The sequence below is a fragment of the Chelonia mydas genome, chromosome 1 (assembly GCF_015237465.2).
Source record: "Chelonia mydas isolate rCheMyd1 chromosome 1, rCheMyd1.pri.v2, whole genome shotgun sequence".
Lineage (NCBI taxonomy): Eukaryota > Metazoa > Chordata > Testudines > Cheloniidae > Chelonia > Chelonia mydas.
The window spans coordinates 93,659,394-93,676,143 of record NC_057849.1 but is presented as its reverse complement, the minus strand read 5'-3'; the positions used below and the strand labels follow the sequence as shown (position 1 = coordinate 93,676,143).

Sequence of the window (16,750 nt, the reverse complement as noted above, 5' to 3'; positions counted from 1 at the left end):
CAGTTAGTATGCAGTCAAATAGTGCACCATGGATTTACATAAAGAAAAGCCCTCAGAAATCTTGGTTTTTGTTCTAAGCTCTGGAAGGAGTATGCTTTGGCGTGCTCAGATTCTTCTGCCCTTACGCTCCACGCATGCCCCTTCTCACTTTTCACCTACAAGCTGTGGTTGTACCTGTCCTGACTCTTCTCCATCCCAGCTCCTCGTCCCAGTCCCATTCTCCTTGCATACTCCGTCCCAGTCTCCACTCCTCAGGCTTCTCATCCCAGTCACAGGTTCATTACCAAGACATTCACAATTCCCTCTGTCCCACATCTGCTCATATGATCTGTCTGTCTTCCATACCTTCACCTCCAGCCACCCCAACACATGTACATTCCTGGTTGTCCCTGGCTCCCAGTCTTAATCTTCCTCTCCCTGTGCTCCTCATCCAATTTCAGTGTCTTCTCCCCAGCTCCTTAGCCAGTCTCTTTGCCCAACCAGTACCAGTTTACCCCCCACCACAATGATTTTCAAAAGGGACATGAACTTAGTTATATCTCCTTATTAAAAAATCTGCTCTATCTCATAGAGCTGGAAGGGACCTTGGTCATTGAGTCCAGTCCCCTGCCCTCACAGCAGGACTTATTTTTGCCTCAGATCCCTAACTTGCCCCCTCAAGGATTGAACTCACAACCCTGGGTTTAGCAAGCCACTGCTCAAACCACTGAGCTATCCCTCCCCACAATTTTTACAGGGACACAAAGGCAGGCTCCCTGCTAAGTTTCAAGTCCCTGCTCCAAAGCATGGGGGCACTAAAACTATTCAAAATGAAGGCCACTAGAATATTTTAAATGGCCAAAACACTGCATTTGCCCCAGGCTCATTCTTGAAAAGGGCTGAACCATTTTGGCTGTAATTTTCCCCAAAATAATTAAGCCTGAACCGGACACCTAGCATGGAAAATTTCAGCCCAATTGGCTAAAGTTTGTCAACATTATAAGAAACTAAAAACAAGGTCCTCTAGTGGGAAGTGTCAGGCAACCTTTATAATAGGTGGACCTACCACCTCCATCTATAACTGAAAACTAGTATCCACGTAAAGTGTTTGAAGTGGTATTTTTGAGACTGATAAAATGAGCTGGAACATAATGCAAAGTGAAGGTTTTGCATATTACCCTTACGTTCTTCCACTCCTTTCCTAAAACAAGGCTAAGATCAGCCTTGACTTCACTGCTCAAGTTATTTATCAGGTTTTTCTAAAAACCTCTTCCATTATATTTAATGACTTTTTGTATGTGTTTTATTTTATTTATATGGTGCCAAAATTTTCAACATACGCACAAACACACACGTATTTTTGATTGCCGATACGTGCGTCTCTTGATGAACACGAGTACTGGATAGCAACTTCCATTAAACACTCACAATTTGTTTTATTTATTTTATTATTTTTAAGGTGGTAGTGCTTACAAGCATGGACCATGACCCCACCACATTAGGCCCTGTACATACGCAGAACAAGAGAGATGGTCCAAGCCTCAAAGAGCTTATGGTCCAACTAGTTTAAAAATCTAATTGTTCTTTCAGCATAAAAAATGCCCTATCATTTTAAACTGCTTCAAAGCCCAGACAGACTACAGGTAGTCCTCTAGTGAAGATAAAGGTTACTTGATGGGTATGTTATTCCATGGGAATATCTGCAGTGCCTAGGAGGACACAACATTTCTTGCATATAAAAAGAATACCTCAAAAACAATTACAGAATCTGATTAAAGGACTACGAAATGAAGCTCAGTTGTTCAGTGACCACACTTGAACTTCAAATAACAAGCACTCTCTTAAAAAAAAAATCACAAAATGTACAGATTCCAAGGCCAGCAGAGACCATTACAATCTAGTCTGACCTCCTGCATAAAACGGGCCAAAAAACCTCATCTAGTAATATCTGCATCAAGCCCATAATTTCTGTTTGAGCTACAGCATCTTTAAGAAAGATATCCAGTCTCGATTTAAAGATTTCAAGTGATGGAGAATCCACCACAGCCTTATTTATTCAGTGTAGTAATATAAAAAAGCATCAAATTATAAAGAGTACAGAAAAGGAATCAGCTGAAACCTATGACAAACTATTGACAATCTGCAAACATTTTTAGTAACGTACATAACTCACCAAATGCTATTGACTATACTGGTTTCCATGCACAAATGGAAGAAATCCCTGCAGCTGCTCTTGAGGGTTTTAAATTGTCACTTCTATTTACAAACTCATCGTTAAATATTGCACGTGCTCCAAGACTATTTTTAAAATACAAAAATGAAGCTTTTAAATTTTCACAAACCCAAACAGAATCCTGAAGGTGCACTCTACACAGTCAGCTCCAAATCACATGCAACAGATTACACAATTAAAAGATTATATAATAAATTCATACCGCACCATCATTCTGTTACCTGAATGCACATTCCCAGCATTCCCTCCAAGAATCATTTTCCACACTGTAAATTATAGCAGCATAGGGGCTGGGAGAAGGGGATAGGGAATCCACAACCGCCTTCTCCCATCTGCGGAAGGAAGTGGGAAATATATGCCTCCCCAAAACTTTCCACTATGCTCCTCTTCACCCCTCATCATCACTAGCTTTTCCTGACCAAGGTTGCTTGTCTTCCTTGTCAAGTGACAGTGGGAAACTATCACAAAAAGTCACATTCTTCTCACAGTGAAGCAAAATTTTAGTGAAATAAGGAAAACGGTATTATCCCCGTCCGGCTTCTTAATTGAAAATTAAAATCTAATAAAATAAAATAATAACAACAACAACAAAACACATCCTCACTCTTTGTACATAGAATTGCTGATACTGGCTTCCAATTCCCCACACAGCATCAGCATTCAACCTGCTAACCCCATGAAATTACACAAATTAGCCTTCATTGTCCCCAGCAAAATTTCCAATCCCAGTCTAACACATTTCTATTTTCTTCCATCCTGTCCCAACAACAACAGATATGCACAGATCCGTGCCATGTTCAGCAGGGTTGACCAGCCCGCCTCAAAACTTACATTCCAGTAGAAGTTCTACATGGGGAAAGAAACATTCGGAGAAAACTCTGCTTCTCCTTTGCCATGCGGGTTATACTCCTCTGGGCATGTGCCACACATTTCCTAAAGAGAGGTGTCTTGCCCACTTATGAATATTATGAAATACATAGAAGAAAACAGTCAAAATGTATCTAGACCTCAGATGAATGTGTATACGGACACAGTTGTGATTGAACATATTAAACTTGTTATTTTGGCATTTACTGCCTTGTGATTTATAATGAGAAAGATTTATTTAATAAATAGTGCCCAGGGGAGAATAAGGACAGGGGAGGAAAAAAAACATTTTACATTCATTGCTAAAGAAAACTGTGGGTGAATTGTTAGAGCAAGTCTCTGATCCCTTTCCCAGATCTTCCTAAACTGGAGAAAGGAGAGATCATAGTACTGAATGGAAAGAAAAATAACCAAAAATCTGTCTGTCAATTTTTGTAGAAGTAGATTTCAATACTTCCTGAGTGGTTTGTAGTGAAATTCCTCCCATGTGTGTGCAAGCCGTGGGTGCTCAGGGGGACACTGTACTTCACAGGGAAAGTGTTGGCACTCAGAAGAAAGAGTAAGCCAGCCTACAGACTACAAAAAAAAAGCTTTACCCTAACAAAAATCATGGTTAGGGTAAAGGTCCATAGTTCATCTTGCAACAGTGAATGTAACTGCAAGCCTAAAAATTGCATTTGAAATTAGGAGAGGAAAAATTATATATCTTATGGCGATCTCTCTCTCTCTTTTAAAAAAATAGCCAAGTTTGCAGACACTCAACTGCCTGATTCTTTATGTTACTGTAATTAAAGGCAATAGTCACAGAGCTGATAAAGGGCATAAGCTATAAAATTAACCCTTATCTTAGCCAAAATGATAACTGCAACAGTGGTATCAAATTGTAAAGGAAAAAAAATCAGAATATATTCTGGATAATGGACTCGTGTACAATTCCAGAAGTCAACTTGAAGGCTTGAAGGCTCATTTTCTCAACCTCCAAAGAGTTAGGAAATTATACCCCAACCTACCATCAAACTTCTTGTGCCTGGACACAAAGGTGGTGCGCACAAAGTGACTTGTTTCCTCCACCAAGTTTTCAAACTCCAGTTTGCTCTGTTGGCTCAACTTGTCCTCCATTTCTGTGGTGCAGCATGTATACTCCTGAGGACAGATTCTCAAATGTTCCCCTGCAATAGTAAGAGAAAGCATATTGGGGACTTACCAAAAATGAGCAACAGGTTCTGATTACCTTAATGTACACAGTGCTCCTGAAATGCACACCTTTTTATTGAGAGTGCATGAACAAATATACTGATCAAATATAGAAACAATCATCTCCCTGCTAGACCATTTCCCTGACAATCCAGTCCTAATGTGGGAACACTTTGCATCTGACCTACAATTTAGCCTCAATCTTGGATTCCTTACCAAATAGGGACTTTTGTCTTTGCAATGCCATTTTGATAAGCTTTGCAATTCAAATGAGACTCTCTCAAGGTTAAACTGATTCTTAATTGAAGAATCCCTTTATGAAAATCTCGAGGACAGTTGCTTGCATTTGATTTGTCCTGAGAAATACCTGGCGACAAGGCCAGTAATAAAGCTTTCAGAGCTTTTTCTCTACCAAACCTCAGATATGAGAATTACAAATTTTGGCAGCTTTGCCATACTCTGTTAGACACAAAGGGTTGGCCTGGGCAGAAAAGGGAAGAAAGAGGATGTTTCCCTGATGTGTCTTTCTGCCTGTTGGACTGCCTTAGTGCAGCAACACTTTCTTTCCACTTTCTCCCTTCTGCTCAAGCAAGTGTATTTTAATAGCAATGTTTGGGTTCCACACATTTTCTTGGATGACATTTCTTGTCAGACACAGCAAATGCTCCACTTGAAGCAAGAACGCGATGAAGGGTTTAATTAATGCTTATGCTATATGGAAATGCAACGTAAAAGGTAATGAAAGCCTCTTATTTAATTCAATAGATTTCTCTCTTTATGCAGTGACAATATTGCCTTCTTCAGTGCAATTTCCAAGTGGAAGCCAATTCTGTAGCTCATGAAATTAAAATGGTCTGTTATTACATGAAATGTGAATTTCCAATTGATGTTGTACTCTGGGTGTCAGAAATGTTTAGCCTGGGCTGTATGAAAGGAGGGAAATCCATCTCCCTGCTGAGAAGTAAGAAAAATGATAGGCATCTTCTTGTAAAGCAATGAAAACATTTAGCTTTTCATATACTATATCCTGAGTAAATTCCTCTGCAAACCTTTATATGATGCAAATAAGATGATGGACAAAGCTCAAGGACTAAATACATACTGGGGACCTAATTATTTACACCAAGGCCACTTTGCACCACTTTGGAGTGTAAAGAGGACCTAAAGTTTGTGAGTTTGTGAGCATGAGTGAGAACCAGGCCCTGGGTTGCTCTCAGAAGAGAGATATAATTTAGTTATCGCACCATCAGAACAATTCTGGTATTAAAAATAAGTATACATGCTTAGAACAAACATTGTGTTGCACATGAATCTGCCCTTACTTTATTCCATTTTTTTAAAGCCTTTTGTTTTGAAGTGCAAACATTCCCAATAAGCCTCAAAGATTTAATTTGTTCCTCTGTGAGTTTTCACATAGGAAGTTTCTTTTAGAAATCTGAAAACTTTACAAAAAATGTAGACATGAGACATCTTGAAGGAGGGTTATTTCATCATCACCCTGACTACATATTTGTACTGCAGTCAAAACAAGGAGGCCCTAATCATGGACCAGGACGCCATTATGCGAGGCACTATACACAGTGGTGAGCTGGAGCCGGTTCACACCGGTTTGCTAGAACCGGGACAACTGGTTCTAAAAGGGCTTCTAAATTTAACAACCGGCCAAAAGTGGTGCCTTAGGCGCCAACTCCGTGGGTGCTCTGGGGCTGGAGCACCCACGGGGAAAATTTGATAGGTGCAGAGCACCCACTGGCAGCTCTCTGCCCCGCCCCAGCTCACCTCCACTTCACCTCCGCCTCCTCCCCTGAACGCACCACCCCGCTCTGCTTCTCCGCCCCACAACCCCCGCCCCCGGCTTCCCACAAATCAGCTGTTCACGTGGGAAGCCGGGGGGCTGAGAAGCAAGCAGCGGCTTCACGCTCAGGCCCAGGGAGGCAGAGGCGGAGCGGAGGGGAGCTGGAATGGGCGGGGGAGCGTGAGGAGGGCCGCCCGCGCCACAGCAGGTAACCCGGGGTGGACGCGCAGGGGAACCGCTCCCTGCCCCAGCTCACCTCTGCCTCCCACAGCCTGCTTCTCAACCCTTCCCGGCTTCCCACACAAACAGCTGATTTGTGGGAAGCCGGGGGCGGGGGTTGTGGGGCGGAGAAGCAGAGCTTTTCTGTGCATTCAGAGGTGAGGTGAGCTGGGGCCGGGTGGAGAGCTGCCGGTGGGTGCTCTGCACCCACCAAATTTTCCCCGTGGGTGCTCCAGCCCCAGAGCACCCACGGAGTCGGCGCCTAAGGCGCCACTTTTGATGTGATCTGTGGGGGTAGAGGCCGCTACCCCTGCTCCCCCCCCCAGCTATACTCCCCCCCCGGGAGCCAGAGGCACCTGCCGGATGCTTCCTGGGAGCTGCCCCAGGTAAGCACCGCCGGGACTCCCCACCTCGCCCCCCGGCAGGTCCCTCTGGCTCTTAGGGGCGGGGTGGGCACCCAGTACGTTGGCCCACGAGACCCTCCTGCCCAGTTCTGGGGGCAGTCAGGGGACAGGGGTGGATGGGGCAGAAGTCTGGGGGGCATCAAGGAACGCAGGGGGTTGGATGGGGCAGGAGTCCCCGGGGGAAGGAGGTGGGCCACAACCCCCTCATGGGATGAGGAGGGAACCAGTTGTTAAGATTTTGGCAGCTCATCACTGACTATACAAACAAACAAAAAAGAGTGGTGGGCGTTAGTGATGATCTCACTGCTTATCAGAAGTCAGAAACAGAAAGAAGAATGAAAATTAGATGACTTTGAAAAATCTGTCATTACAAGCAGATTTGCCCATCTGAAGTGATTATGTAACATTAAGAAAACGTTGCTAGACATCCCCTTTCCAAATGTCAGAAAATCCTCATGCAAAAAGACTCAATAGCCTTCTGGTTTGCAACTGAAAACCCTGGAGAAACATGTACTTTCCTCTTTCCAGCTTTGGGGACAGTTTATGCTTGCTTTACATCACAACTACTTCTTTTTGTCTCTCTTTTTTCCCATGTTCTCATGAACTTCGGCGTTTATTCAGTTTCTCTCTTTTCTCCCCACGTCTGTTTTTTGTTGGCCTTATCTTATATCAGACCTGTTTGTTGTCGTTTCTATTGAATAACAGCTAATAATCAGGGTTCAGTGCTTAACTATGAATAGCCACAGTTCTAGATATTATCATTATTTCATTCAAAATATCAAAGTACAACAAGACCTAAAGAACTCAGTATTTCAGATATTTTGCATTATCATTAATTTCCTCTATCCCATTTATTTGCAGGCCTACTTTCTCTTTATTACTGCATCGATCACCAATTTGTTTTAAAAGCCCATCTCATCTCCTTGACTGCCAGGAACTCATTCTGTTTTTGTGTCTGTCCCTCCCCCAGCTTTTCTGTCTCTCACTCTCTCTCTCTCTCTCTCTCCCCCCGCCCAATTTTTATTTTTTCCCCTTAACAGACACTGTGTTCTCATTTGTTTCATTACTTATATCTTTACCCAATAATTTCAACCACCACTTTCTTAATGGTGGAAATGTGGATCTCCTTGGTATCATAAAAACTCTAGATATCTAATACCACTCATCCACTTCCTCTCCCCATATTGTACCCATCTAAATGGACATTCCAGTTATGAGAATCTTCCCATCAGGTTTCAATTATGCCCACTAGATTAGAACAAGCATTAGTAACACTTCTAGCTCATCTGTCTTTTTCCACATCCTTCTTGCATCTTAGTGTAGACCTAAAAATGGTCTCTCCCTACTCTTCATATTCTGTTTCGAAACATTTTTTTTCTCATTTTGTTTCCTATATTGAAAGTACATGCCAGATTATAGTTAAGCAAAAGTTCCCAAGCCCATACTTTCTACCTCAAATTCTCCTGATTCAAAGCTCACTGAAGTCATTGGAAGAGTCTTACCGACTTCAAATGAACAGAAGCAGCCCTTAAATCTTATATATAAAACACTGCTGGAGACACTCAGGCCAAGATGTTCAAAACAGACTGTCTGTCTGTTAGGCAACTGAATCTGTATTTAGGCATTCAATTAAGTGGCCTGATTTTCAAAACTGCTGAGCACACAGCAGCTCCCTGCTTACGTCAGTGTGAGTTGCTGGATGCTCACAAATTTTGAAAATAGGCCACTTAATTGGATGCTTAATACAAACTCAGGAGCCTAACTTCAGGCACCCAAGTTAAATGATTGAAAAGCACATAAATTATGTAGATTTCAAAATCCCCTTCTCAAAAGTGCCTAAGTCACATGGACACTGCTTTGAATACAGACAAAGTACTCCTTCGTCACCTATGCGCTATTGAAAATTTTACCCTTTGTCTATTGTAAGCCTTTAATACACATCTGGTGGCTCTTAAATTTCACAATATTAGCAGAATCATCCCACTAACTGTCTTTTATCAGAGTCGTCTCTACAGAAGACGGCCATTTTGGTTTAATTTCAAGTAGGCTCCATCTCATCTAAGAATGTTCTTTGAACATGTGCTTTTTCCCCTAAAATCTGCTTTCCTCCATGATACCAAAGGTAACTATCTATTGATAGTAACGCCTATTCTATAACACTGATTTTTAAAAAAGATCACGCAAAATATTAAAGGTAACTAAAACATTTAGCATTTAGTCCCTGAAATCATTGTGCTCCTGGGTGGATAACTCAGCATCAAGCTGCATTATGTGCTAAGAGGCTGCACCATTATTACATATTGCACACACTAAAACGACAGCAAAAGAACATGATTAAGGTGGCAAAATCAAGTACTCGAGAGTTAGGAAATGCCAGAATTAAGGCCCCCTTGGGTGTGTGCATTTTGACACAGTCTTTAATTACATGGTTATGTCCTATTTTTTCCAAAGGACCCCTGCCTCATTCAGTGCACTGGATGGACAGTGCTCAGTTAATGAGGAACTGCCAGTCTCAGTGCCCAGCCAAGCCCAGTTCCAACCCCTTACTCAACCTGTCCCAGCCTTCCTGCCCAACCAGTCCATGCCTCCCCACCTCTGCTCCCAGTTTCCTTGTCCAACCATTCCCAGGCTTCCCTCTCCAACTCACAGTCAGTTTCTCCCCCTCTCACCAGATCCCTTTCCCGATCCACTCCTTTTCCTCTTCCTTGATCCAGCTGTGTCCCTTTGTATTTTAATAGATGGCTTCCCCCTCCATATTGTCCAGGGCCCAGCTGGGGTGTGTGTGTGTGTGTGTGTGTGTGTGATTAACAGCAAAGGAGAAACAGACTCCCCACTCTCAGTTCCAGTGCTCAGACACACTCCAGAGCAGCTGGGAGCAACTATTACAGACAAGGAAAATTTTTCTAGCCCACATAGTCCTAGACTGGAGCATGATCAGTGTGTCAGGATGGTGCATGTCCAGTCCGGTCACACCTAGAAGCTGTGAGGGGCTGGAGCATGCTCACTGAGGATAGTATCTTTGCAGATTTTAGCTGTTAAGCTCTAGCAATCCTCTAAGCCTAGGCAAACTGCAATTTTTCAAATGCTTATATTTTACCCAAATTTGGGTAACTTTTCATAGACATGTCAAAAAGCACAACTGTGAGACAAAGGGCAGCCCCTACCAAATTTCAAGTCCCTGCCCCAAAACATGAGGGAGCCACAACATTTAAAATAACAGGTCCCACATTTTTTAAATACAGGCAAAGCAATGTATTTTCCCCTAATCTCATTCTCAGAAATGGCTGAATTGCTTTGGCTGAAATTAAAAAAAAAAAAAAAACAGACTAAGTCAGCCTTAAACCCCCGTCCCCCCACAACACACACACACACACACACACACAAACACACACACAGAGTCAGCATGGAAAATTTCAACCCAAATGGTGCAAGTCTGGCAAAATTATAAACAACTGAAAATAGGTTAATAGGAAGTGTCAGGCAACCTAAGTAATAGTTGGCGCTCCCAGTCCTGTCTATAATTATTTAATCATTTATCTTTATTTTCCTTCTTTAACTTTTCTGCTTGCCATAGTTGATAGTACTAAGTTTTGGCAGAACTTCCAGTTCACTCACTTTAAGGAAAACAGACTATGTCACTATTCTGCGTTTTTTGCATTTTCTTCTAAATTTTTTTTTATTATTCTTCAAGAAAGAGTTTTTGCTGATTCTATGCAAGCTTTCCCCATCAGTGATATCAAGCCTGTCCAGATTGGAAGTAATTCTAGAGACTATTTTTATTGTGCTTCCCTTATTTCCTGGTACAGGCTCATTTTCCATTTCAGTTTTGTTATGCTTTGTCCCAGGACCCTAACGAAAGGGGTTTAAATGACTGATCTGGGTATTTACACATCTTAAGTATTTTACAGGCTACTACTGTGCTCACAACTGATGTACCACCTCTTGCCCTATGAAACTCCATATGTTCCACATTCTCAAAGATTATATGGCATAAGTGGCACTGGGCATGAGTGGCTGGTTTTTCCTTGTTGAAAATGGTGTCTCCATAGATAAGCTCGACTGCATGTAATTATGCTGCACCAGCACTATGCTGGAATCAAACAAGTATTAATTCAGCAGTTCCTAGTGACCTACTACAACTCATCTAACCACTGTGTTTCCAACCAAAGTTGCTGACTTACATCTCTCTCCTTTTGTGGCTTGTGTTATATAAATCAAACCAATTGCCTGCTACAATTTCAGCTACTAGTATTCAGTTTCAGTTTTATTGCAGCTATAATCTCACACCTGTCTTCACTTCCTCCAAACTGGCAAATGGTACAGCTGAATTTGGTAATCCTCTTGTATGGCTCTTTGAACGTAATAAAACAATTTACAAGGCAGTTGTTTTATATTCAAATACACGGTAGTTTGGTGTCCTCACAACATGCCATAAATTATAAAAGCTTACGAGAGCTTTTTAAAAAATTGCATAAATTGAATAATTGGCTTCTACCAGTCTATCAAAGTGCCACAAGTTATCTATGTATGGTAACTCTTTAGGAGGAGTACAATCTGAACATATCGCAAACTATTATGTAAAACAAAATTAACATTTATATTTCCCCCAATAGATTATGGTTCTTCTGAAGCCCTGTCTACAGCTATCAGTAACACCCAGCTTACAATATTAGACGTGGAAGCATGCTCATGTAAATCATTTAAAGTCAGCCAGATTTCTTATGGATTATGCTGTTTATTTTACAATTGCAGGAATAATCATTCTTTATGAGGTAGTTAATTTTGATAGTTTCTGCCCTCACCATAAATAAAAGCCAACAATAAACTCCACTATTCATACTGCTCCGCCTGCAGGCATTCAATACTATGATTGCTGTTAATAGAGTTGTACAGTCGATATTTGTGCCCTGCTTTGTAAATCCAGCAGTAAATGAATGTTAAGACACACAATGGTAGTGCTCTGTGGGCATTCAAACTCAGTTGCTGTCTGAGAAATGGCAGTGGCTACGAAAGACAGAAGAGATGCAAAAGAAAGAAAGAAAAAAGTATCCTTCATCCTGCTAATCAAGTCAATGTGGGTGGACCCTTGTCAAATGTGGCTGTACACAAGGCAAAGGTCTGTCCACAAGGATCCAATTGGAGGACTAAAGCCAAGGCCACCAAAAATATCATATCAGTCCTTCAAATCTAATAGAGAAACAAGAAAAAAATTTGGAGAAACTACCAAGAATGTAAAATTTCCTTGGAAACATTTCAGTTTACATAAAACAAAAAAGTGATGAAGAACGAAAGGAGAAAAAATTATACTTTAGAAAAAAAAACTTTTCATCTACTCAGTCTCAGAAGGAATATTTTCTCTTTAAGATGTGGAAAGAACTCAGGGTTGTGTCCTAATGGAAAAAAAATAAGAAATAGGTTTGTAAATACTGGAATTTAAATAACACTTCTCCATTTCTTTGGGAGATAATGGTGTTGGAGTCTAGAGCTTTCTGAACACGGGCTCTTCCAGTCAATATTCTCAGGTGTATGTTAAAACACTAATTGTGAAATCAAGTGGATGGGCTTATTGTTATGAAGCACTTTGTTCATTTTCTATGGTGTGAAATTATTTTTGCCCTAGGAAATATTTAGCACTTTGAAGTGTTTGGCTCATAAGCATTTGCAGATTCCAACAAAATAGCAGAGAATTAACAACAGCAATTATTGAATAGTTTAAAAATGCTAAACTGTAACAAAACAAAAGATGTTGCATTTTATAATCATTTCAGCCAATATTCAAGTGACGAAAATTAAAATATCATTTTGCTGGACCAAAGACTGTTCCCTAACCAACAGTCTTGAAGTTCCTTCTGATGCAATTATCTTCTCTGTGGGGGTATAACAGCCCCAAGAGCAGCCTCGGTTAAACTGCACACCTGGCATTCAAATTGCAGAGTTGAACTTTCCTACTGAAACATATTATGATTTAAATGAATTCTATTGCAATGTTTCAGAGAGGACTGAAACAATATTTGCATAAAACATAATATCTGAATGAAAAAAGTCAATGTGACATATGCACAGTGCCTGCATACAATTCTTGATCCTTCTAAATTTTTAGCAGCTAAATAAAAAGCTTTGTGTGTCCACCTGATCCTGTTAAACCAACCCCCTCCCATCATGAAAGAAAGTGACTCATCTGTTTGCCTTCAACACAAATCATTTTCCCTCAAATTCTGTTTGTTCCTTGAGGTCAATTAAAAAATGAATGCCTTCCAAACAGACCGATAATTAGTTAACAGTCTCTTCATTATGTGTCTCACAGGGAACATTCACTTACAAGAAGCCCTGATCATATTGTCCTTGGGAAGCCCTCAATAATAAGACACAGAAACTGAGGCCAAAGCAAACCTGTTCATACTAGTACTACCCAGCAGCTAAAGAAAGGGATAGAGTCTCTCGAGTCTTCCTAGCTAAACTACTGGAAGCTGCTCCACTTCTCCTACATTCAGGTTCATTTTATTTTCCAGGCATATACAGTTAGACAATTGGTTTTTGATAGCACAGTTTGTGAGAAGAATCTTTAGCTATCTCTTGGGGTGTGTATTACTGACATTTTGCCCAGTGCATTGTGAAAGGCAAACTGTGATTCAGCATTGTGCAGTTTCATCATCTTGCTGGCTACCTGGCTGTAATTTTGTGGTTTGGAAGCATGTTTCCTCCAGGGGATGACAGCTAACTTCCCCCCTGCTCCCAATTGATTTTGCTCTTTATTATATCCCCTGCTATAATAGCAGGAATATCTTACATACAATGTAAAGATGACCCTGTTTACTCCAAAGTCAACACAAGTGGGAATAGAATAAATCATGAATACAGCTTTTCTTTGCCCATAAACTATAATGCAACTAGATTTTTATTTTATTTTAGCTGTTCTCAACACAGTTTTATTTTTATAAGAACATAAGAACGGCCATACTGGGTCAGACCAAAGGTCCATCCAGCCCAGTATCCTGTCTGCTGACAGTGGCCAACGCCAGGTGCCCCAGAGGGAGTGAACCCAACAGGTAATGATCAAGTGATCTCTCCTGCCATCCATCTCCACCCTCTGACAAACAGAGGCTAGGAACACCATTCCTTACCCATCCTGGCTAATAGCCATTAATGGACTTAACCTCCATGAATTTATCTAGTTCTCTTTTAAACCCTGTTATAGTCCTAGCCTTCACAACCTCCTCAGGCAAGGAGTTCCACAGGTTGACTGTGCGCTATGTGAAGAAGAACTTCCTTTTATTTGTTTTAAACCTGCTGCCCATTAATTTCATTTGGTGGCCCCTAGTTCTTATTTTATGGGAACAAGTAAATAACTTTTCCTTATTCACTTTCTCCACACCCCTCATGATTTTATATATCTCTAGCATATCCCCCTTTAGTCTCCTCTTTTCCCAGCTGAAAAGACCTAGTCTCTTTAATCTCTCCTCATATGGGACCCGTTCCGAACCCCTAATCGTTTTAGTTGCCCTTCTCTGAACCTTTTCTAATGCCAGTATATCTTTTTTGAGATGAGGAGACCATATCTGTATGCAGTATTCAAGATGTGGGCGTACCATGGATTTATATAAGGGCAATAAGTTATTCTCCATCTTATTCTCTATCCCTTTTTTAATGATTCCTAACATCCTCTTCGCTTTTTTGACTGCCAGAGGGAGTAAATGAGGGTGGATTTGTAAAGGTTTGATCAGCATAAGTTTGCATGAATCATATCACATAGAAGTGAGTTATGCAGATCGTCCCAAACTCAAGCTGAAAAAAAACTCTGCAGCCCATCATCATGTATTCTGTATATGCCACATATATTACAAAAAAAAAAATTACTTAAGAGTTTTTAGTCACTTGGCTCTTCAATTTTTCATATGGCTTCATTATATGTGGCGTAATACAGCCATCCCAAACTCCTGCTGATAAAGTCTTTCTACCATTCCACACCTATAGGTTATTCACCCCACTAACCCATAGATAATAACAACTCCTCATGCAACATCAATTGTCCTAGCTAGAGAGAGAATTATTTACTCTTTTCCTACAGTTGTGCAACTCAGATCTACTCGAGTGTAGTGGGAGAAGCATTGCATCTATTCTGACTTCCACATAATGGGCCTTGTGCCAGTTAAGGATAAGGCATAGCAGAGTTCTGCTCCTGCATGCCCCTTGCTGCCCACACCATACCCTGCTTATACCCCACCCCTGGGAAAAAACACTCCCTCCTCTTAGAATAATGAGGAGGGCAGCTAACACAGGAAGCAGCAGAGCCACTTCCTCCAGCTGTATGTCCATGGAGAGTTCCTCTACCCAAGAGAAATTCTCCATTGGCTATCCTCACCCACTTTGCACACTTATATTATACAATGTAGCTTTAATGGACTGCTGAATCTAGTACATAAGTATTATTGCATGATCATGGTGAAAATTACAAGGCATGAAAGAATTAATAGAAATTTGAAACTTCTATTTAAATATTGTTTACCACAGCACACGAATGTTCACCCCATATCATGAACAGTAACGATACCTCGTTAATGTCAGCCAGCTTCTACTGCACTGAAACAAGAGCATCAAAGAGAAAAATGCAAAACCTCATCATAAAAAGACAGATGATAGCTTAGCTCAGTCCAGTGTCATATCAGGGTTCCACTATTTCCTCCAATTTCTGAGGATCTGGGTCCACCGTTAGTCTGTGCTGTCTTTGGAATCCGGTTCTGCCACAGTGGGACTGAACAAGTTGTCAGCTCTCTCTGTTACTGTCCTTGTGCAGATGCCCCTGTAGCCTGTGATACTTAGCAAGGTTCAAGGCCTTCAACAACAACAACAACAAAAATCAATAACCAAATGTAACAGAGTTCCTTGCCCTTCAAGTGTTTTAATGGTAAAGGTTTGACCTTTATGATTAAAGATCAACTTGAAAGGAAATCCCCATGTGTATGTCAAGACTTCTCTGCAGTTATCCGCTTAAATTTTTCTCTTTTCCTCCAATGTACGATAACTTTCTAGAAATGAATGATGAATGCTTCCAGCTTCCTTCTTAAACTTTTCTTTATCAGCATACTTTAGCTGTGCAATGTAATATAACTGCATTACTGCAGTGGGCCTTTTCCAGTGGAAAAATAAAGGGTCTCCAGGTATTTTAACAATCTAAATGGAAATTTCTGGATCTTCAAAAATATTGTTATAAGCGAAGAATGTGAGTGATCTCTCTCTGACTTCTATGGGATCCTCAGTACTCTATTAATATCCCCTTCTCCCTCGGTCTTAATTTATCCTCCAATTTCTTTACTTTCATTTTTAAGGGTGAGACATTTGCATGCTTTCACCATAGATTTAGACTGGCTGTTTAGCTGCAATTGCACAGCAGATACTGTGTCCCAAGTCCTGTAGTTTCAACTCCAAAAAGTCTTTTTGAAATCAGTTCTGTTAAGGTGTTTAATTCACACAAAGATATTAAGGTCTACTCCTGTTGAAAGAAAAGCACCAGGTATTGGGCCAAGTAGTCTACCAGACCCCCTAAACACCATGATTTTTCAGGGAACAGGCCCAGTGACTTTTTCATTATGCATAGAAAGAACACTTTATCAAATCTGGCTATTTTCCCATCTCCCCAAGTTTTATCGACAGAGTTGGTGAGGTACAGTTTGGTCCTATAAATCCATGATATGCCCACACCTTGAATACTGCATGCAGTCCTGGTCAGCCCCTCTCAAAAAGATATATTAGAATTGGAAAAGGTACAGAGATGGGCAAAACAATGATTAGGGGTATGGAAACAAACAAAAGGAAGTGCTTCATACAATGCACAGTCAACCTGTGGAACTTGCTGCCAGCAGATGTTGAAGGTCAAAACTATAACAGGGCTCAAAAAAGACCTAGATAAGTTCATGGAGGATAGGTCCATCAATGGCTATTAGCCAAGATGGTCAGGGATGCATCCCATGCTCTGAGTGTGTCTAGCCTCTGATTGCAAGAAGTTGGGAGTGGATGACAGGGGATGGAGCACTCAATGATTCCCTCTGAAGCACCTGGCAAGGG

At 41.0% G+C, this 16,750-nt stretch overlaps 1 protein-coding gene across 2 annotated transcripts in view; it reads right to left on the bottom strand.

The window, feature by feature from the left end:
- Nucleotides 1-16,750, bottom strand: part of GPC6 (glypican 6) — a 1,155,513-nt gene that overhangs the window by 819,624 nt on the left and 319,139 nt on the right. For both annotated transcript variants that reach the window (XM_043534545.1, XM_007066216.4), the window contains exon 2: nt 4,090-4,248. In XM_043534545.1, the coding sequence (XP_043390480.1) occupies nt 4,090-4,248 (159 nt within the window). The remainder of the gene's footprint in view (nt 1-4,089; nt 4,249-16,750) is intronic.